The sequence below is a fragment of the Urocampus carinirostris genome, chromosome 2 (genome assembly GCF_059441175.1).
Source record: "Urocampus carinirostris isolate Australia breed hairy pipefish chromosome 2, RoL_Ucar_1.0, whole genome shotgun sequence".
In the NCBI taxonomy this organism is placed as follows: Eukaryota; Metazoa; Chordata; class Actinopteri; order Syngnathiformes; family Syngnathidae; genus Urocampus; species Urocampus carinirostris.
This window is the reverse complement of record NC_142350.1, coordinates 50146921-50170107: the sequence shown is the minus strand read 5'-3', so window position 1 is coordinate 50170107 and position 23187 is coordinate 50146921. Positions and strand designations below refer to the sequence as shown.

Sequence of the window (23187 nt, the reverse complement as noted above, 5' to 3'; positions counted from 1 at the left end):
GGTACATTTTCAAAACAATAGAGTAAGAAAATGAGCAAGAAAGAAAATCAGATGGAATTAGCTCACCTAGAAGGAACTGCCTTGCTAGCTAGCCACCGGAAGATAGCACAGGAAGTAAACATTTTACTTTGTTGCATTTACACTGTATGACCGCTAGATGGTGGGCTGTGCTTTAGTTCGAATATATTAGAACAGGGGTGTCAAACTCATTTTAACTCGGGGGCCACACGATAGAACAAACATTCTGTCGGGGGCCGAACTAGTAGATTAAAGAGAAAGAAAAAGAGATAAAGAAATAAGAGAAAGAGGGAGGGAAAAGAAGAGAGAGGGTGAGATAAAGAAAGAGAGAGAGGGAGAGAGCGTGAGAAACAAAAGAGATTAAAAAAATAAGTCTTTAGAGAGGGGGAAAGAAAGGGAGAGGAAGAAAGAAATCCAAAGAGAAATAGAAAGACAGAAGGAGGGAAAAGAGAAAAGAAAGCGTGAAGGGTAGGAAGAGAGAAAGCGAAAAGAGAAAAGGAAAAAAATGAAGTTAGAGCAAAATGAGTTAAAAAGACACAGAGAGTGAAAGAGACAGAGACAGAGTGGGAGAAAATGTGTGGAACAGACAGACAGAGAGAGAGACAGAGAGACAAAGAGCAACAAAGGAAGAGAAAAAGAGAAACACAGAGAGTGAAAGAGACAGAGTGGGAGAAAAGGTGTGGAACAGACAGACAGAGAGAGACACAGAGAGACACAGAGAGAGAGAGAGAGACACACAAAGAGAGAGAGAGAGAGAGAGACACACAAAGAGAGAGAGAGAGAGAGACACACACAAAGAGAGAGAGAGAGAGAGAGAGACAGAGAGAGAGAGACAGACAGAGAGAGAGAGACAGAGACAGAGAGAGAGAGACACACAGAGAGAGACAGAGAGAGAGAGACAGACAGAGAGAGAGACAGAGAAAGAGAGAGACAGACAGACACAGAGAGAGAGACACAGACACAGAGAGAGAGAGACACATAGAGAGAGAGAGACACAGAGAAAAAGAGAGATAAATACAAGTACAGTGTCTTTGTGAGAGGCACCTGGCTTTGGCAACATCAAGTTGACATATTTCAACCTGAAGCTTGTTTTTCTCTTGCGCTTCTCTGAGTGTTGTCTCGCAGGCGTGTGTCTCGCCTAATTGACAACAGTCTATTGGAAGACAGCTAAGCAAAACAATGAACAAATGATAAAAAAAATCTACTTTCTTCTTTTTTCAAACGATAAAAAATTAAAGCAGTAATATTGATTATTCATATTTATTTAAGTTTGTTCCAATTATCATCTCAGGATCATGATCTCATTCATAAGTTTAATTTACTGACACACAAATGAAGGGGAAAAACATTTATAAATAAACGTATCCACAATTAATGAATTGACAATGACAAGTTGGTTCATCATGCAAAGTCTCTCGTAGGTATGTGAAGTTGCCGACTCAGAATCTCAATCTGTTTGACCAGGAACTGTTTGTCACGTCCCTCCTGTGCAAAAAAAGAATTGCAGGACCACAATTTGAGGTAAAAAAATAGAAATTAAATTAAAAATTAAAAAATGCATTTTGACAACATTTTACCTGTTTGAGTTGAGCTCTGAGCAAAGAAACACTCTTGCCATAAACCGCAGTCAAGGCGATGAAATAACACATCACTATGCTGTTGCGGAGAGGGGGAAATACGGTTTTTAATGTACACAAACTTAAAATAATGTTAGATTAAATTATATTGTTTAAAATAAACAAACATTCTCAAATTAAGCTCACCCCTCAAAAACGTATGTTGGTTCTATGTGTGATCATTTAACTGTACAATAGACCCCCAGATTGTAGCATCCCTAACTCACAATGTTTCTATGTACAATGTGGAATACAATATTTTTGAGCTAAAAACTTACAAAATTAAAACTTGACGTGCTAAAGGGAGAAGCAAAACTCAATTGTACTGTATTTTTATTAACGGGTGCCAAGGCTTTCAGTGATGCTAAAGGAAGAAGCAAAAACATGATAACCATTGAAATAAAGCCTGTGGTAATAAATACATACAACGAATGCACATGAATTGTTAAACTCACTATGGAATAAAGCCGTAACTAATCAACAAGCAGGACTATTATCAAAAGTAAGGAGGCAATTCAAGCAAAGAAATCCTTTAAGAGCATGACTATCCTCGCAAGTGGAAGTTTTAAAATCAGATTCATTTTTAATCTGCTGTCTCCTCCTCTCTGCATCCTCCCACTAACTCCACTGTACCAGCTAAAGTTATGTCACACTAAACGTAAATAAAAAAATAGTACAGTGGGACCTCGCTACTTTGCGGTTCGACATTCGTGGCTTCAGAGCTTCGCGGTCTTTAATGGTTACATTTTTTTCTTTTTTTTTTAAGGTGAGCCGCTACTTCACAGATTTTCACTTATCGCGGGTGGTTTTGGTCCCCATTAACCGCGATAACCGAGGTCCCATCGTATTTACCTTACTTGTATATTTATCTATGGAGTTATTTAAGCATATAAACGTATATTACATGTAAGAAGTACTCACTATATACTATTTTTGTTACTATTGTTTTAAACGTACATATGTATTTTAATGTTTTACCAGGGTATCGGGTTTACCTTGGCATGCGAAATAGCTTTTTTGCCCTTTTTTCCTCCTTTTTTTCTATTTATATCTATCTTGTTTTCTCTGTTTCTTATTTTTTCACAAAAAAAGCAAGGGCACATTAATGCTCTGAAAAATTACCATGGATCAAAATAAATTGAGCTCCTGAATAGAAAATTGGAAAAATACAAAAAAAAAATGCAACGCATCAACTAATCGCCATTGGTTTCTATCCCTGCAATATGACAATTTTTCACCTTACAATCCTCACCTCAGAAAGCATCAATGGTGTATCCCTGGGATATATCCATCTATCTTCTAGATCTAGATCTAGCTATCTATCTATAGCTAGATCTATCGAGATCAACAGTATCTAGATCGAGGATAGAGGTCTACTGAATTGAATTGAACATCTTTATTGTCATTGATATCAACGTTGTGAAACAATGTATGCAACAAGATTAGACATGGAAGTCTAGGGTAAACATGTAATAAAGACTTTACGGGATAAAAGGCAGAAAAAAATATTTACAAAGTAGTGGTAGGAGACTGGCCTAAATTCTAATGATAGTGCAATGTTTGTGAATGAAAAATAATAGTGCATTGTAACAACAGTGGATTAAAAGAAGTACAATAACACTTAGCAGCAACAAAAAAACAAATGAAAGAACTGACCAAGACAAGGCAAACAGAGGAATAGAGAAGGCCTGGGATCCAACGAAGAAGAGAAACTGCTGCGTGATGTCTGAGAGACGGTCGAAAGACTTTGGGACGATGGCCCACATGTAGGGGAAGGGGCGGAAGGGCCCGCAACCCATAGATGGATGGATCCTATAAATCCCAAAACCAGATCTTGAAACCAGTTTTTCATGAATCAACAAAAATAATAAAACTCACTTAGCCACGCTGTAGGTCATCACCAATGTGGCCATGCCCCACCCGAACCACAACACCACCAGGAAGACAAAAGTGGAGGTAGTGGACCGGAACGTCTTCAGTGCGGGGCGGCAGTTGTAGAAAAGCGTAACCTAAAGGGATAGCGTTTAAATCTTCTAAACAATACTTAAAATATTTCCACAATTGTAAAGCTCATACAAAAGTAGAGTATTGGATTTTCTTTAACATCCGCAATTATAGTGCGGTGCACCCTATGTCTGCATTGTTGTTGTAGTAGAGGACAACGTTAAAGGGTGAAGTTTGGTTTTGCAGATTGCATAGAACCTTTCATAGCCTAAGTATGACGTCACAGTCGAAGCTGGAGACAAAACAAGACTTGCGCTGGTCAGAATACAGAGGAAAAGAAAGCTGTCGTTGCTGCTAATTGTTGTCATGTTGTGTGTTTGTGTGTCAAAATCAGAGAAAAGAACGTTAGTGATCGTAAATTGTATGAAGTCAAAAGATTGGACCGAGGCACTCATCATGCTCGGGTTTGCTGGGCACACTTCATATCAGGTAAGAGAAATTAAATGTTTATTATTGTAGCTATCGAGTATACATTACTTATTATATCGGCAAAGTATCTTGTTATTTCCTTAGCTTCAGCTAACTGTTAGCGTGTAGCCTGAATGGCATCAAGAGATGCTTCTCCTAAAAGTAATAAAACAATAAATGCATGAATAATTAAATATATCCAATGAATTATTTGGATTGTATGCCCAAAAATTCTTTGCAAAGCGTGCCTGTTTTTATTTTCGACCCCCGCAGTGTTTACCGTTGGTATTTAGGCTGCACGCTGATAGCTAGCTGAAGCTAACAGAATAAAAAGACATTTCACCGATATAACATGTAATAGGGGGGGGGGGGATTTTTTTAAGGGGTATTGTTCTATTTTCTTTATTACTTATCGATTATCCGTTATCGGTCAGTTCATAATATGCTACAAAGCCAAGGTGCCGGGACACTTAGCCAAGGCCGAGCTAAGGTCCTAGCCTCAAAGCCTTGCTGCGATCATTGCGAATGCACCGCTCCCGGAAGTACTGCAATACCGGGCAGATGCGTGGAGTGGACAGAGCAAGCTCTTATTCCATCTCCGGATTGCAAAAATCAAATCATAATACGCTACGCAGTTAAAGGAAGCCAAGACCTAACCAAGGTCCTGACCGTCACATGCTGATAGCAACACTCACAAAAGTTTAACTTCTTTTAGCTGATGTGAAGTTAGTGATGCAAACCCAAGCATTATTGTTGAGTGCATCGGTCCAATCTTTTGGCTTTACTGCTTTTAACACAACTCTCTTTTTCTTTGGTCAGCAGTGTCCGCAGGGATCCTGTAAGACTTCAATTTAAGTCGTGTATTTTTCCTTGTGTTTTGTCATATATTTTATTAGTTATTTTGTGGTGTATTTTGACAAATGTTATATTGTGTATTTTGTCGTAAATGTTGTAGTTTACTGTTGCGTATTTTGTTGTTTATATTGTTGTGTACTTTATTTGTCACGGTTGTCATGGCGCCCAATTGGCCCCGCCCGTGTGGTGCCAGCTGCAGCTCATTGACAGATTGGATTTCCGTCTATTTAAGCTCAGTGCTCTTATATTTCAGTCAAGCAAGACGTGGGTTCTGACTCGTTCCTGTTTTCCTGTAGTTATTTCCTGTCCAGCATTGTTCCTGTTTATGTTGTCCTGTTTAATATAGGTTTCCAGTTTTGTTCCAGTCTATTTTTGTCCTGTTTATTATACTCTCCAGTTTTCGTTCCCATCTAGTTTGTCCTGTTTTATTTCGATATCCTGTTTCATTATCGATCCCATCTTCCCGTCCTGTCCGGTATCGACCCCATCTGTCCGATATCTCCTCGGGCAATTGGAATCGATCTCGTCGGTCTCTGGCTTCCTGTCTTCCCACGCCAGACCGCTGCCTAACGTGCATGACTCCCCATTTCCCGTAAAATAAAAGGCTTGTGTGAGAACATCTGGTTCATGACATTATTGTTTATTTTCTCATTTATTTTGTCATGTCTTTTCATGTGTATTTTGATGTGTATTTAGTCATTTTTTCCATGTATTTTGTTGTGTATTTTGTCGTGAAATTTGTCATTTGTTTTTTCATGTAACTTGTCTTGTATTTTATTCACTGGGCTGCCTCCTGATTTAAATAATAAAATGACAAATGACAAAACACACAACAAAATAAATGACAAACTACACGACAAAATACCAAAACAAATAAATGAAGAAATGCATAGATAAATGAATACATTACATTTACCGAATATAATGTATTTAGTTATTTTGTGATTTTATAATGTGTTTATGTATTTGAATGGCATATATTTGTTGGTATTCATCTATTTACACAGTTATTTTTTCACATACAGCAGGATCGGTCCTCCATTCTATGGCTATTTTTGTAGGTATTTATTTACATAGTAATGTCTACCTTTTTGCAGTAGAAGAGGATGACAAACTTGAGCGTGTTGATGACAGGTAGCAGGGGACAGAAGAGAGTCCCGATCCAGACCACAGTCTGCCCGTAGACCAGACCCAGAACGTTGGCGGAAACCACAAACTCCTGTCTGCCGAACCACTGAACCAACCTGTTGGAGCAGCTGTCCACAAGTATCCTAGCAAACCAAATCCAAACTCATGAACGGGAAAACATTTTTCGTTTATAGATGGGTTTTCCGAGAGCCACGAACGTGAACTGATTTTTATCCCATGCCTCTCAATAAAAAAAACACATAAAATAATCGCTCCTCTTATGCGCAGAAGACTAGATTGCCTCCAACAACACAGGGTAATGTGTAGAATCTTACCTGTCGGCCTACCTCTTACAGGTTCTAGTTTGGTTATGTGTGTGCCGATGATGTATCGAAAAATGCACCCCCCCACGTGAAATGCCGCCCCTCGCGCAAATCATACTGATGTTAATAATATATTGGGGAATGTAATAGAATCGTAAAGCACAGATCATTTGCACCTTGTATACCAAGTGCCAGCAGTGGCACGCGAGGGCACGCAAAAAAATTAAAAAACAAAGATTTTTTTTTTTTAAAATACGCAATTTACCTGAAATATAGACATTTTCAGTTGCAGTTGGTGTCAAGGTTGCCCATGGCGGCCAATTGGCCCTGCCGGTCTGGTGCCAGCTGCGGCTCGTTGACTGATTGGCTTCCCTTCTATTTAAGCTCAGTGCTCTCACTCACTCTTTGTCAGTCTGTCAACGAACCTCTGCACCGCAAGACGTGTGTTTTGACTCTGTCTGGTATCCTGTTTGTGTATCCTGTCCGGTATCAATCTGTCAAAGCTAATCATATTTAGTTAATTGTGTATTTCTCTGTCTTCTATGTTACAAATAATCCTGATGAGCTTGACTTATATTACAACTCGTTTTCTACTTTTGAACCGAAAGATATATATGACGTCGTTGGTTATTACTGCGCATGTGCGAACTTTGAACCGTAGACGTATGTGTGACGTCATTGATACTTTCTGCGCATGCGCACGTTTTTGAACAAAACCTGGTTGCAACGCGGGAAACTTGTGAGACGGTGAGACTTTTTGAATCCGTCTGCCCACTGCAGTGAATAAATTCTAAAACTACATTTGCCTCTCTTACTGATCACTCCAGTTTAACCTATTACGAAAATATTAACCCTAACACAATCACGTCTCTTTTGTCCTGTTTTGATATTGGTCTCCAGTGTCTGGTATCATTCCAGTCTATCTCGTTCTGTCTGATCTCTGTCTCCAGTCTCCTATCTCTGTTATCAATCCTGTCAGTCCCGTTTTGTCCGGTATCGACTTATGTAACTGGTATCGATCTCGTTGGTCTCTGGCTTCCTGTTGTTCCACGCCAGACTTCTGTCTCTCTCCTTCTGCCCAGCGATCGCCGAATCACTGGCGTTTGTGTTGATGTGTATGACTGCCCCATTCCCGTGAAATAAAGCTTGTGTGAGAAATGTTACGCATTTGGGTCCTCCTCCTGTTCCGGTTCATGACAGTTGGCTATATTTTGATTTTTAAATACATTTACTCTGCTTTGTAAGCTTCACACAGACTTCTTTTCATCGTGTCCAATCGACTTTTCTTCAATCTCGTTCTATTAAACGTTAGGATAAAATCTCTGCAGAAATATTAGGGGTGTACTCATTTTTGTGACATAATGGACATTGCGAGTCTTTGCCATGACTAGTACGTACTTAGAATAAAATGACTGAAAAAACATAAAATAGACCTTATAAAAAATGCTCGTTGCAAATCTGGGAGAACTTTGACTGCCAGATTGATTTAAGCCGTCTTCTTTAAAGTATGAGTATGGATATTAAGAGAGGACTGTATAAAAGTGTGATTGTGCTGACTGTGTTGTATGGTGCAGAGACTCGGAGCCTGAATGCAGATTTGAGAAAGAAATGAAATGTTTTGAGATGAAGTGTTTGAGGAGTATGTTAGGAGTGACAAGATTGGATAGAATGAGAAATTAAATTGTGAGAGACAGAACTGGAGTGGTAGTGGAACTGAGCAAGCAAGTGGATAAGAGAGTACTCGGTTGGTTTGGACACACGGAGAGGATCCACAGAGCAGAAGTCAATGAAAGGAGACCAAGAGGCCGCGATTGACGTGGACTGATGGTGTTATGAATGCACTGCAGGAAAGACGTCTAAATCTAGTGGAAGCTCGAGCTCTTGTTGGTAATAGGAATGAGTGGAGAGGTGTTGTAAAAGGATATTGGGTTGTTTAGACGTGTTCTAAGGGATGGACAGGGCACCTTTATGATACGGCAGGGGTAAACCAGTGAAAGCTGTCGGGCCCAGCTGTTGAACAGAAGTGTTGTGTCACCCTGACCCGAGTGACATGGCCGCTTCCTTGTGTCCCGTTTAATCTGGCGGGATGAAAGCATGACCAATTTGGATGCCGAGGTGCTTAACTTGTTTGGGCATTTGGGTTGGCCATGGTCCCTAAAAAAATTTTTGTGTGTGGTTTTTTGATCCTTTTTATTCTATTTTCTTTGTTTTTGTGTGCGTTTTTCTTGCTGTCGGTCAACCCTCTCAAGGGATATGACCATGGTAGATAGATAGAATCGCAGTCTTTTGTCTTCATTCCAAATTGGGCTCAGAACCTTGTGCGAACTACACAGCCCAACGCACAGCAAAAAATCACCACCATAAAAAGTTGTGGTTATATTTTTCTGTCGTGGTTGATGTTTGTTTCAACTCTTCTGTTCATTGATCTGCTGTCCGCTAGGGTGCTTTTGCCATCCGACATGGCACTCATATCTCCCGGCAATGCAATGCGAAGTCACGTGAAAAGGGCCAAAACAAGGTGCAAATGCAACATGCTTAATTGCTCCATTAGATTCCCCCAAAAATGAGATACAAAGTCGTTTTAGTGACATCTGCGTTAGGGGTGGGACATTTCACGCTGGTGCATCTTTCGGCACAACACCCGGCGAAACGGGAGATCGACAGACGGGTCGGTGCAGCGTCTGCCGTCATTCGGACCCTGTACCGGTCCGTCGTGGTGAAGAGGGAGCTGAGCCGAAAGGCAAAGCTCTCGATCTACCGGTCGATCTACGTTCCTACCCTCACCTATAGTCATGAACTTTGGGTCATGACCGAAAGAACTCGATCCCGGATACAAGTGGCCGAAATGAGTTTCCTCCGCAGGGTGGCTGGGTTCTCCCTTAGAGATAAGGTGAGAAGCTCAGTCATCCGGGAGGGACTCGGTGTAGAGCCACTGCTCCTCCGCGTTGAGAGGAGCCAGTTGAGGTGGCTCGGGCATCTAATAAGGATGCCTCCTGAACGCCTCCCTCGGGAGGTGTTCATGGCATGTCCCACCGGCAGGAGGCCCCGGGGGCGACCCAGGAGACTATGTCTCTCGGCTGGCTTGGGAACGCCTCGGGGTCCCGTCGGATGAGCTGAAGGAGGTGGCTGGGGTTAGGGACGTCTGGGCTTCCCTTTTAACGCTGCTGCCCCCGCGACCCGACCTCGGATAAGCGGAAGACAATGGATGGATGGATGGAACACCAGGCGATTTTTTCAAAGGTGAAAGTAGTTTCAAAATTCAACAAGTTAAGTCATGTTTATCCATATAGCCCTTAATCACAAAGAGTCTCAAAGGGATGCACAGACCACAGACTATTTTTCCACCCTCCCCTGATCTAAAACCTGCATGAGGGACAACAAAAACTCAAAAACCTCTGCAAGAGGAAAATGAACAACAAAAGACTAAGCCACATTGCTAAATTGGTCCGAGCACACTTTGTAATGTAGTTTATGTGGGTCTGGATGGACGCCCTCCCTGTTGATTTTTGCAAGCCAAACATTTTTTCTCTCGCGTCATAATCCCCCAGTCTTCTCTCCTTGGTGGCTGATAACCATTGGGAGGTCATCAAACTTCCTCTTTGTCTGGCCCGTATTCATGCGGTTTGTACATCCCCATACCAAGCATGTGTGAACCATAGCAAAGTCGCTTAAGGCTATTGCTTTGTTTTATTGAATCCACTGGATGATTCACTTTCGTGACACACAAGATGGCGGACAATGGAACTCTGGCTAATGAGTGACATCATCGGAAATCTATCTATTCCAGCTCACCTGCGTGGAAATTCGACCAATCCGAGCACAGCGACGGTGACCAAGAGGTCGAAAAGCGTCAACTTGTACATCTCTTGCCCCACTCGTGTTTCCCAGCACTGACAGGAACAAAAGAATTGACAAAACAAAGGTGGGAATATTTTTTGAAATATTTACACAGTGAAAACATGCACTGCAAACATGAAAATCTAAAATAAGGTTCCAGAAGAAATCCAATGAAAATTAAATTTGTTCAGAAAATATTAGGCGGAAAAACATACACTATATCAATTCATAAATATTACCGAAATCTATCCAAGTAGGTTAAAAAAAATAATTTTGAGGGAAAAAAAAAAACACTTTACTGGAGATGCACCGCTACTTGTTATGCACCTCTAACACAGACCAAAATAAATTAAACTTTAGGCCAAAACTATTGCTTATATTCAAGGTGGTGTCCGTAAGTACAAAATATTCTGCTGAAATCATTATTGCTGCCTCTGTCAAGTTGCTTCTGTGGCACGTGCACGTATGGGTCCATCTTAGATGCGCTCTGATGAACGCTTCCTTTTTCATCTTTTGGGGTTTTGAGTGGGCATCTGGACTATATTTGAAACACTCCTTCTTTGACATTTTCATCCTGAAATAAAAGAAAAACGCGGCGACGCGCTTGAAATCAATCGACGACCCCCACCCCACCCCCCGCATGGCACTCCACTCCCCCACCCTCTAGGATAATGTAGTCCGTGGCAGGAAAACTGATGATAAAATTAAAACAAAAGCAGATAGGCGTTGTGAAAAAAATAAATAAAGGCTCTTTAAACTCAGTTGGGCATTGTTAATACACATTTGATAGAAACATTTTTATTTTATTTTAAACTTATTGAGGACAAAATGCGCCCCCCCCCCCTTTCATTGTATTCTTTCAAATTTACCAGACATTTGAACTTGTTTATCAAGTTAAATAATAAAATGTACTGTATACTTATATTGAAAAAAGCAACTATATACATATATATATATATATAATTTCAAAAAGTGCATTTTTCACATTAGCACAATAATCTACCACATGCTGCATAAGATAATTTATTTTATATCAATGGTGATGTTTTTATATTTCATTGAAGAAACAAGTTTAAACATCTTCTACCAATGTAAATTTGATTCCACGTAAGAACGCTGCAGAAAATTAATTTTAACATCATTGGAAGAAGAAATACGTTTTTTCCCTGTATTTTTTTTTTTATATAATCCTGAAAATTGTTTGTGTTTCATATAAAAAGGAAAAATCAGCTAGAGAACATTGTTTACATTTTTAAAAAATATATATCTTTTATCTGCTACATTAAACAGTTTTCAAATATTTCATGTATTTTTTTCCTCGTAAAGCAACAAAATGTATCGTAATGTTTCTGCCAATGGATTTTTTAAGGATGATGTGGTTTTTTAAGGATAGTGTGTTTTTCACATGAAAACATTACAGAAAATGAATTCTAACACAATTTTTATTTTTTAGAATAAAAATCCGAACAAAATGATTTGTCTTCTGCATGATAAGACAATTTTAAGATTTTTTTGTGTGTGTGCGTGTTTTTTTTTAGTAAAACACTAAATGCACTTCTCCTTATTATACATCACTTAGACTGTCCCAGTGTGGCTAACACATACCAAAAACTATGACACTTGGCAAAAACTATGGCTTATATTCAGGGTGGTGTCCGTAAGATAAGCAAATCTTTCTGCCAACAAGATGTTTTAAATTCTTTTTTGCAGGTCACTTAAGTGGAAAATGTAATTGAACCCCCGCCCCCAAATTCAGATTTAATTATCATTTTCATAAAGATATTTTCTTTTGTTTTCCACATAAGAAAAAAAAAAACCGAAATTGTCTTATCTGACTGGTCGTAGATTTTCTTTGAAATATTTTTGGTGGACCAAGAGGACGCAAAAATATGACATTTTGTGTGCTTACTGGGTACTCCAGGTGGTTGTACTGGCACAAAGTGCACTTCTTAGTGTCTTGGCCTTGGCATGTGATCTGTCCCCACAAAGTGAAGAGCACCACTCCCAAACTCACCAAGCGCAAGAACACTGCCCTGAACCAGAAGGAAACACCATCAAGAGAAGAAGTGAAGAGAAGAGTGCATTTTTTATTCCCAACAAAAGGAGTTAGCAATTTATTCTTCACAAATGCAAACCTTAAAAGCGCCACGATGACGGTGGTGCTCATAGGATAACGCTCGACGAGGGCGATCTGGTCGCACAGGAACGGCACCAGGAAGTTGCCGGCGGTGATGGCCATTGAAGGTAGATACTCGAAAACCAAACCCAGAATCCCCTCCTCGCTCGTCCTCTCCTGCAAAGAGTCAAAAATAATTCTCCGTTCCTGTTTTCTGCCACCGAGTGAGATCGCCTACCTGGCTGAAAACAGTCGCCACAAAAATGCCGTAGCAGGCTGCACCGATGAGGCCTAAAGCCACAAAACCCAGAAAGACTCGAAGGGAGTATAGGAATATTGTGTGACACGTAGTCCGAGCAGAGACCTTCTTCTTCATAAGTTGCTCCTCCATGTCCACCTAAAACACATATTTGGCAGCCTCAATCTTGTTTTTTGTTGTTTACAGCAGACCCCCAGGATACGTTCTGAGGTGGTGATCACAAAGTGCCGTATAGTGGGGGGAAGAAAAACTCTGAACTTCCCGAGATAAAAACATTAAAATAACAAAATAGTGTGTAGTAAGCAGTACTTATGTGTATTATAATAATAATAATAATTTCCTTTGTATTGTCATTCTTTGTAACAATGTACACAGAACGAAATGTCGATACACCTGACCCGTTGTAGCGAGCCGATGCAGCCGCAGCCAACAGAGGGCGCCGCCATTTTACCAATGTTATAAGTCTTAGGTATGACTCTGCCGAGGCGCGAACCAGTGACCTCCCAGTCTCAAAGCGGGCGCCCTACCATCTAGGCTACTGAGCTGGTATATGAGTATATGATGACACAACATATAAGTAAATGTTAATGCGAAAGACAGATTACATTTTTTTTGCCTTTGGTGTGACATGACTTGAGCTGGTACAGTGGCGTAGCAGGTGGATGCAGGGGGGAGGATTTTGCCCTCCTGTGGTGCCTGGGTCGAAATGACCCGCCATTATGTTGTTAAAATGCCAGAAAAAAATTCAAAAATTATAATTTATATAACTTTAAATATTGGGACTTTTCTTAGATTGGTCTTAACAGTAGAAAAAAAGGAAATGTTTATATTCACATTTCTATGTAAGCTGTATAAAAAAGTACAAAGATGGTCCTAAAAATGAGGATAACACGAGGGTTAATTGCCTCTTCTTTTTTAATAACAGACCCCATCGTCGATTAGTTACGGCCAGGCAATTTAGCCAAGGTAGTGATTTGTCAGCACTCTTCACATGTCTTGATAATGGCAAGCCGCATTTCCATGGTTATCATGTTTTTGCATCTTCTTTTTAGCATTACGGCAAGCTTTGGGTCCCATAAGAAAAACACAGTACAAAATACAATAAAGATCGGACCCTCGAGATAAAAGGCGTCGAAAAGTTTTTACGAGGCACAAGAGATTCTAAACTAAAGAAAGAATTTGTGGGAAGTAATTCAGCCAATAGCATATCAGCATTTCCATGATGCGAACCAATAGCAGACCAGCATTTTATGACGGCAACTAATATCTGATGGCCATGCAACTTGGCAAGGGTAGCGACTCGCATGCCTTCTTCATATTTCTTAGTAGTTGCAGGCTTTGTTTCCATGGTTATCATGTGTTTCTTCTTCCTTTAGGATCACTGCAAGCCTTGGAACTAGCATTTTATGTGACGTTGACCAAAAGCCAACCGGGACATAACTCCTCATAACACCCCAAATGTAGAATTTTATAAACTTTTGGGCTCACAAATTCTTTGTTGATAGCGTATAGTGGGACAAAAATGCGTTAGTGAGGGGCTGAAAAAAGAAACAACCGTAAAGTGAAAACATCGTAAGGAGGGTTCGCCGTATCCCAGGGTCTCCTGTACTTCAACATCTGACCTGCAGCTGGTAGTGGATGCTCCTCTGTTTCAGTTTGGTGGCTCGGTCTCCGAGGCAACCGTAATCCCAGCCCGTGAACACCATCATGCTGTAGTCGCCTGTTGCGCTGCCTCCCGTCGCCACGGCGACCCGAGCAGCGCTCCCCATACTGAATCGATCGAGTTTTATTTGTTTTCTTTTTGTAAACAAAAAGCACCAAAAGTTGGTGAACTCACCGGGCCAAGATGCAGATGAGGCAAAAGGCCAAGTAAAAGACAGCAGTGAAGAGGTAGGCCAGTGGGATGTTGTAGGAGAAGTTTTTGTCACCCACCAGCGTGTTGGTGTAGTAGCCGTAAAACAAGTAGGAGTACTCCATGAAACCCTAAAAGAAAGCAATCAATATCTTGCTTTGGGTCGCCCACAGATTCATAGAGGGGGGGCGTCTTTAAAACATATCATGAAACTATTATAACTCATTTTCCCAACCGATACGAATCTAATCTAAATTTTTATCACCCTGATCTGTGTGTGTATTTGTATGTAACTTATAGGCTCTGAGACGGCCCAAACAATTTTCATCAAAATCTACACAGTTGTACTTTAGGCATCTGCGAGTGTCTTTAGCTAGGTTCTGTGTCAAGGCACCTCCAATAAAAAAAACAATAAAAATTGATAAACATCCGCTTTTGTGGGGTCTTTAAAGCACTGTGGCAGCCATATTCGGTACTGCTGTGCGCGACCGCCGACCACTCTAAGCAGCCGGATCCAATCTCCATCAATCTTTCTGGACACCCACACCAGTTATGATAACTTGTTTTTAACTGCATGCTTTATTTATAAACACAAAATAAATCCTACTACTTTTTTTGTGTGCGTCTTTATTTTTGTTTACAGTCACAAATACATTACATAGCTCTGGCAAACATATCCATTATCACATTCGCCTAGCACGCGAAAGGTCCCCGGTTCGAGTTTGGGGGGAAACTTATGTTGGCCTGGAGAGGGATGGGTGCCATCAGGCTATACTTGCCCAAGACACACGACAGAAAATGGGGCCCCTACAACCCTTAAGGGATCCAACCAACCGACCAGAATGTCAGAGATACTATAGCTTATGCACTTTCTGCATATTTTTTTTACACTTGACTTGAAATTAATTTAATACTAAAGAATGAATGCCTGTGTGTGTGTGTGACATATAAGCTCCAAAACGGCTGAACCAATTTTCGTAAAAAATTGCACAGTAGTACATCAGGCCTCTGGGAGTGTCTTTAGCTAGGTTCCTTGTCAAGTCACTCCCAATTAATACCAGCTCTGGAGCGGCTTTTTGGCAATCCCTAGTGGCTCCCTGGACCTTTTCCAAGAAACTATGGCCCAAACAACCCCGCTCAAGTAGAATGCCCAGCAACGTCGATCCATGATGCTTGTCGATCAATACTTGCATTGTCTGACATTAATAACTATCAGGACAAGATATTGCTATGAGGCCCATAACACTAGCAATATAGATATTGCAAAAAATACATCACAATATTATTAGTTATGTGGGAATACGTCCCTTTGAAATATTAGTGCTCCAACACAAAATGTTATACATGGGCTCACTAAAAAATATATCACTTATTTTAATCAAGTGGAATTATCATAGATGTAAACATTAATAAGCTGTGATAGAAAAATAAACTACACAAAAGGTAACCCAAAAATAGTCATTGTTGTGCAAAGGTGGTCCAAATTTCTTTCTATCTATCTACCCTGGTCATATCCCTCGAGAGGGGTGACTGACAGCAAGACAAACGTTTACACGAACACAGAGAAAATCTTTTTTAAAAAAAAGGGGAAAAGTAGCAAAAAAACACACCAAAAAACCCCCAAATGCCCGAGTTAAGCACCTCGGCACCCAAGTTGGTCATGTTTTCGTCCCTCCAGATGAAACGGGACACCAGAAAGCGGCCATGTCACTCGGGTCAGGGTGACACAACACACTCTTCTGTTCAACAGCAGGGCCCGACAGCTTTCACTGGTTTACCCCTGCTGCATCATACAGGTGCCCTGCCCATCCCTTAGAAACGCGTCCACACATCCCACTATCCTTTTACAACACCTCTCCACTCATTCCTATCACCAACAAGAGCTTGAGCCTCCATTATACTTAGACCTCTTTCCTGCAGTGCACTCATAACACCATCCATCCACGTCAATCGCGGCCTTCCTCTTGGTCTCCTAAGATTTACTTCTGCTCTATAGATCCTCTTCAACATTCACTCCTCATCCATCCTCTCCATGTGTCCAAACCAACCGAGTACTCTCTTATCAACACGCTTGCTCAGTTCCACGACTACTCCAGTTCTGTCTCTCACAATTTCATTTCTTAATCCATCCAATCTTGTCACTCCTAACATACTCTTCAAACACTTCATCTCAAAAACATTTCATTTCCTTCTCGAATCTGCGTGCAGGCTCCGAGTCTCTGCACCATACAACACAGTCGGCACAATCAAACTCTCATACAGTCCCCTTTTAACATCCAAACTCATACTCTTGTTGCTCAGGTCCAAATTTAGTCCCCCAAATAGTCATCTTTAAACATCTTGAAAAATGTGTTTTTTCACATTTTATTCGTCAACAAGTAATACATCTTTAGGCCAGAACCTTAGCATCATTTCTTACCGTTCCTGAAAGGAAGTCCAGGATGTAAGTATAGAACGGGACCGAGGCTTCAGGGTTGGGATCGTATTCGATGCATTCTTCGGGACCTGAAAACGAAACGTTTTACCAAAAGATGCAGACATGATATTGCCGGGAGGCCTGCTGACCCGTGTTGTTCAAGGGATCGCTGTCGGCAGACCTGAAGACGATACTGGGGACGAAGACCAGCCCGGCGATGAGTAAAAAAGACACGAAATTGAGAAGGACCAGAAACCGTAGGAGCAGGAAATAGGACTGGACGCCGCCGCCAAATTTCCCTAAAGGGAAGAAGAAACTTTAAGATACAGTAGACCTTCGGGATACGGCGACTCCGCCTTATCATGTTTTCACTTTGCAGTGTGGAATAGGTTTCTTTTGGCCTCTCTTTATGCCATTTCTCCCACTGTAATGTCACACACCAATTTTCCCTAAAATTCAAACTCTGCGGTGATCGTGTTTATAACATTTACATCTCTTGAGATACATTTCTACTGTTTTGCGTTACAGCATCATGAAAATATCACTTTGATATTGTCACAAGTATCAAAAAAAGTATCACTTTAGAATCTCATGTGCTTTGTAAAAACTAAGAAAGTCAGTGATACAATACTGGATTTTTTCGCTCTGGGTACAAGCCTTTGTGATGATGCTAAAGCTAGATGCAAAAACATAATAACCATGGAAAAAAAGGTTGAAGAATAAGAAAAAGGCAGACTTGTATGGTCTCAACTAACCAGAGCATGACAATCGTCACAAGTGGGTTTCATTTTTAATGTTCCCATCCCCCCTTTGCATCCACCTGCTACTCCGCTGTACCACTCAAAGTCAAGTCACACCAAAGGTAAAAGTCATTTTCGCTTTACATATTTATGTTATTTAATCATATACACATAAATTAAACATAAGTAGTATTACTATGAACTATTTTGTATTTCTAATGTCTTTTTCTGGAGTACCGGCGGTTCAGAACACTTTAGCTAATTACCTCACACCCCACGATACAGCACTTTCCATTTGCAATCCCCACCTCAGAACAGATTCATGTCATATTCCGGGGGTCTACTGTTTGTATTTTGTTTTTTTTCATTTTTGAGATGAAACATGACAAAATTCTTGGAGACCGAATCCAAACAAACTCGACCAAGTCGATGCAACAGACCTCCAATTTTTTGCAAAGATTTTCTCCAAAGCATGAAGAGGTTTCGAAAATCTCTGGTGTTCTTTTGGATGCTCTTGAGAGTTTTGTGCTTTTTTCGTTTCCACGACGACAGCCTGGAGGAGGAGACCGCCACTTGCATTTCTTGCACCTGCCTGGAGACGGAAAACAATGCACAACTTAAATTGTTATAATAAATACCATGACAGACATTTTGGGCTTCCCCTCTTATTTTGTACGGCTCATATGATTCTTTGTTGTTGTTGAATCCCGATAAAAGGAAATGCAACCTCTTTTAAATTTACCATAAATTAGAATGCACCTACAATGCCATTGACGGATAGACATATCCAAGATTTCATTTCAAAGGGTATCGTTGGCGAATTAGATTTCATTACTTATTTTTGTTAAGTGATATTAACAATAGAGGCTTCAAAATAAAACAGAAAATAATAGAATCATATCAATAACTCTGAAGAAGTAAACCACAGAAAGCATCTCAACACAAAAAAGCAATAAATCGTTCAATTGATAAATAGTGAAAGTACAAAAATGATTAATAACGTTAAGGAAAATACCAAGTAACTTTTATCTTAACAATGACAGTGGATTACACTTAATTGATCAAATTTTTGAAGAGGAAGGTGAAAATAAACAAGTCAGATGTTCTAGTAGGCTTATATTTAAATTCCATCCCATCCTACATTGAGTTGTATACAGTGTGAAAAATGAATGAATAAATAGTAATAGTAAACAGGGGATAATGTATTGTGGCCACAACCGTGCATTTCATTGTAGGTGCGCCTCTGCCGAAAGTGCCTTCTGCAGGTCCCCACTGGCAGCAATATGTGATTGGGGATAATGAATTGAGGCTGCACGAGTGCAGTTAATTCTGCGCAGAAATACAATCATGGCAGTAGCTCAGGAGGTAGAGCGCTCATCTTGGGACCAAGAGTTAAACGTCAGTGCCCTAAAGAACCCCTAATGCCCCGATAAGTAGGTAGCATGGCTGACTCTGCTAACAGTGTGTGAATTTGTATGAGTGATGTATATTGTAAAGCGCTCTGGCAGGTCTTTAGCGACTGGATAAAGTGCAATAGAAATGCCGTCCATATACGAAAAAAAGAGCCGCCAGGGCTGACAATGTGAGCGCTGCTGTTGCCCGTTAACAGCAATATGCAATCGCGGACAATGGATTGCAGCCGTACAAGTGCAGTTTATTTTAAGGAGAAAAATTAGTAATGGAAAAAACGGAGCTGATAGACCACAGAAAAGTGCACTCTGCTGGTCCCTGCTCGCAGTCATATGTGATCAGGGATAATGGATCACGGCCGCCTGAATGCGGTTCATTTAGGGCAGAAATTAAAAAATAGCAAAAAAGGAGCCGCCTGACCTGACAAAAGTGCACTCTGCAGGCCCCTGCTGGCCAGCAATACGTTATCTGGAGTAAAAGATCACAGCCATTGGAGTGCAGTTCGCCTTTGTGGACAGAACAGCATAAAGAGCCTGACAAAATGCATTCTGTTGACCCCAGCTTGCAGAAAAATTCAATCAGATTTAGTGGATTGCGGAACATTATTCAACCTCAAATGCACTGAGGCCATTAAGTATGAAGTGTGAAGTAGAGCCGAATAACAGTATATTCTAAAGAATATTATAAATGCTAAGATTGTATCTAACAAGTACTATCGGCTGATTGACTATGGAAGCCTGGCTTCAAGTGATTAGTTATTGGGTCTTCTTTTCCCTAATTTGTATGATAACTGTCGTATTTTCGAAATTATCAATTCGATACCTATCGGCCTGATATTAAACTTACATGAAAAAATGTATATGAAAAAGTTTTTTTCAGACCTCACAGCCCTTTTCAGCGCCATAGGCAAAGGAATGGTGCGGAGCTCCCGAGGCTCCTGACCCGATTCCGAGGAGCCATCCACATCATCATCATCATCATCATAATCGTCATCTAATGTGGTCGCCACATTCCGATCAAACTGAGAGTAAAAACGATCGGACCCTCGCGATGAACGGCGTCTCAGTATCTCTTGACTGTTGGAGTTCAAGTAATCTCCATCTGCAAGATAATGGAGACTTTATCATACAGAAGATAAAGAGAATTCGATTTGAGGAAATAATGACATACCTTCAGCGTATTTGTAGACATTTGATACAGGGTTCTGTGGTTCCATTCCTCATTCGTTATGCTGTAAATATTTCAAAGCAAAACAAAAGGGAACCTGTTTGGAGGAAGTGGCGTATTTACTAGTTTTTCCCAACCTTCTTCTGTTGGACTTTAGTCTCTTTGCAGGTAAACTCACTTCCTTGTATTGTGCCTTAACCCATTACAACCCACAACTAAACAGCACAATGCTTTAGATAACTTACACTGAAGCAAAACACAGGAATTGCTAAGTACAGCTGTAGAAACAAAATAAGGCATCAAAAAACAACATACTTCTTGTTCAAAAGCAATAAAAATACACTTTCAAGAAGACCAATTAAGGAGAACAGCTAATAGTAGCAAGGTTATATGTATCATGGGTTTAGGTGTAATTAACAAAATTTGGCCTGAAAATAGAAAAGGTAAACTGTCCACTTCATTGACAAAGTGAGTACGCCTCTCTCATTTCTGCAGATATCTCATTAGAATGTTTAATAGAACATCGCAGAAGAAACATTGCTTTAACACAAAAGAAGTATGTCGACAAAGGCCATGGCTTACTGGAAAGATGTCCTGCGGTCTGATGAGACCAAGATTAATTTATTTAGCTCAGATGGTTTGAAGCATGTGTGGCAGCAACCAGGTGAGAGTACAAACATCTTTGTTGTTCCCCCTCAAGTCATGGTTTTGGGGAATGTCATGGTTTGGGGCTGCATGAGTGCAACTGGAGTTGGGGAGTTGCATTTTTTTTTTTAGGAAAACATGAACTCAAGCATGTACTGTGAAATACTGGAGCAGAGAATGATCCCCTCTCTCCAGAAACTGGGTCCCAGGGCAGTGTTCCAGCAAGACAATGACCCTGAAAGAACCTCTAAGATGACCAAGACTTTTCTAAAGGGCTAAGGGTAATGGAAGTGGACTGGTCCCAAGCAGGTCTCCAGATCTAAATCCAATAGAAAATCTTTGGGGCATCCTCAAGCGGAAAGTGGAGAAGCACAAGATTTTGAATATCCCCCAGCTCAGTCATGTTGTTATAGAGGAGTAGAAGAGCATTCCAGTGGCAATTTATGAGTCTCTGGTGAAATCTATGACCAGGTTCTGTAAGTGGCTCTACAAAATCAAATTGGACACACAAAATATTGAACTTCAGGAATTTTAACTCAATAGTGTAATCACTTTCCTTACCATGGGTTTAGTTACCAAACGCTATAGTTTAAGTTTTTTCGAGGGGAAAAATGAGTTTACACTGCTATAAAAGCTTTACACAGACTAACTTTCATTGTGTCAAACACAAACAGAAACAGAGACTCCATTTAGAAATAGAATTAGATTAGAAAGAAGAGGTTTCGACTTATTTTTCATCTGGGACTATCATCAAAAGACGCTGGTAAGATGGGCCAGCGCCTAAAATCATATCACAAGGTTCTTACCGTTTTGTGGCTTTTATAGAAACACTAGAAAGCAGGAACTAACGAAAATGAGCTAGGCTGAGTTTGTGGTTTCCAGTTCAAAAATGCTGGCTGGGAGGGAAGGTGTTTTGAAGAAAATGGTAAATCCACCGACAAATAAACCACAGAATAGAATAAATTTAGCATTCTTTAGATACTAATTTTTATTCAGTTTTGTCGTCCGTTACTTCTAAAAACAAACCAACCTCGTGCCTTCTTTTTGTAACTAAAGTTAATTACATTTGGCCACTGATAAGCTTATTCTGTTTTTAATGTTGGAAAAATGCTAAGGAGATTTCATAGCATGCCAGTTCATTGTTTTGACTATTATTGTTGTGATTTGTGTTGGACTCAAACACAGGAAGTAATGCAATGTTGATTACTTTGTGATAAATACCAAAGTAACAAAACAATGGTGAACAAACAACTAAACTCTCCAAACCAGAAAACAAAAACCATTCCTAAGAAACAAGGACAAGACTGGAAAAGGTAAAGGGTGGTAAAAATGAATGATGACCTGACCACAGGCTCTGTCCAAAATGTCCTTATGAAGGCGTGGGGTACTAAGGTACAGGTCTGTAAAAGATGGCACACCAGAGTCCAACATAGCCCCCCCTTCATAGGCCAGATAACAGACGGCTTAAATGAAAAAAAAATATGAAGGCCTCAGCAACAGGACTGCTAAAGGTAGTTGTTGGAACAGGGATTCAGAGCAGCCAGGGGCTCTTCTCCCAACCAGGGACGGGAGTCACAGTGGCCAGGGCCGTCCTTGCAGCCGGGGCAGGTGGTGAATCGGTCCGGGACTTTCCTTGCAGTGGGGTTCTCTTCTCGCAGCCGGGGCAGGTAACCGGAGCGGCCAGCGACTTGCCTCACGGTCAGTGCAGCAAACCGAAGCGGCCGGGGACTGGCCTTGCATCTGAGGCAGGGAGCCGAAGCGGCCCGGGGACTTTTCTTGCCCTTTGGGCAGGGTGTCAAAGCGGCCTGGGACTTCTCACAGCAGAGGCAGGAAGTTGAAGCTCCTGGGAATTCTCCTCGCAGCCGGTGCGGGGAGCCAACGTAGCAGAGTTAAGGAACCGAAGCGGCCGGGGACTCTCCTTGCAGCCGGAGATGGGGGGTTTCTTCCCGCTGGATCCTTTCATTGTCAGGTGATTATGTTAGGATTTGTGGTGGACCCAAACACCGGGAAGGCGTTTAAAAACTGTGGTATTTAATCACAAAATAGGCCACTAAATAACAAATAGTCAATAGCAACAATGAACCAGAAAACAAAAGACAAACCTTAAAAACAAGGAAGAAACTGAAAAACAATGATGTGGTTACCTGGATGGTGAACTTTGGTGATGAAAAATGAAGAATGGCCCGACCATGGGCTCTGTCCAAAGTGTTACTATGATGGCTGGCGGTATTTGGAGACAGGTATCAGGTGGTTGGACAACCCTGTCCCAATTACAAACCTATTAGCTGCCCTAGTGTGGAAGAGGGCGCACCTGATCCCAACAATTACATGATTGTCTTTATTGGCCAATCCTGTTTTGGCTTTTTTATTTTCACACCCGGGCAGCACGGCGG

General features: G+C 40.9%; 1 protein-coding gene and 1 pseudogene across 2 annotated transcripts; both read right to left on the bottom strand.

Annotated features, from left to right (window-relative positions):
- Window positions 1–1311: 1311 nt before the first annotated feature.
- Window positions 1312–23063, bottom strand: tmc4 (transmembrane channel-like 4). 2 transcript variants are annotated; one of them, XM_088328020.1, is made up of 17 exons: window positions 22939–23063; window positions 20153–20246; window positions 19864–20083; window positions 18013–18164; window positions 16982–17131; window positions 16836–16921; window positions 14402–14547; window positions 14187–14334; window positions 12544–12702; window positions 12325–12482; window positions 12099–12222; window positions 10145–10242; window positions 5989–6172; window positions 3513–3643; window positions 3291–3446; window positions 1596–1674; window positions 1312–1503 (listed from the first exon to the last, which is right to left on the bottom strand). In XM_088328020.1, exons 2-17 carry the CDS (start codon window positions 20196–20198, stop codon window positions 1420–1422), a joined length of 2121 nt encoding a protein of 706 aa, XP_088184146.1. In that variant the 5' UTR covers window positions 20199–20246; window positions 22939–23063; the 3' UTR covers window positions 1312–1419. The 2 variants fall into 2 exon arrangements, with proteins under 2 accessions (XP_088184146.1, XP_088184145.1); XM_088328019.1 differs by having other exon boundaries at window positions 20153–20213; window positions 22939–23028.
- Window positions 4567–4685, bottom strand: LOC148372303 (U2 spliceosomal RNA; annotated as a pseudogene).
- Window positions 23064–23187: the final 124 nt, after the last annotated feature.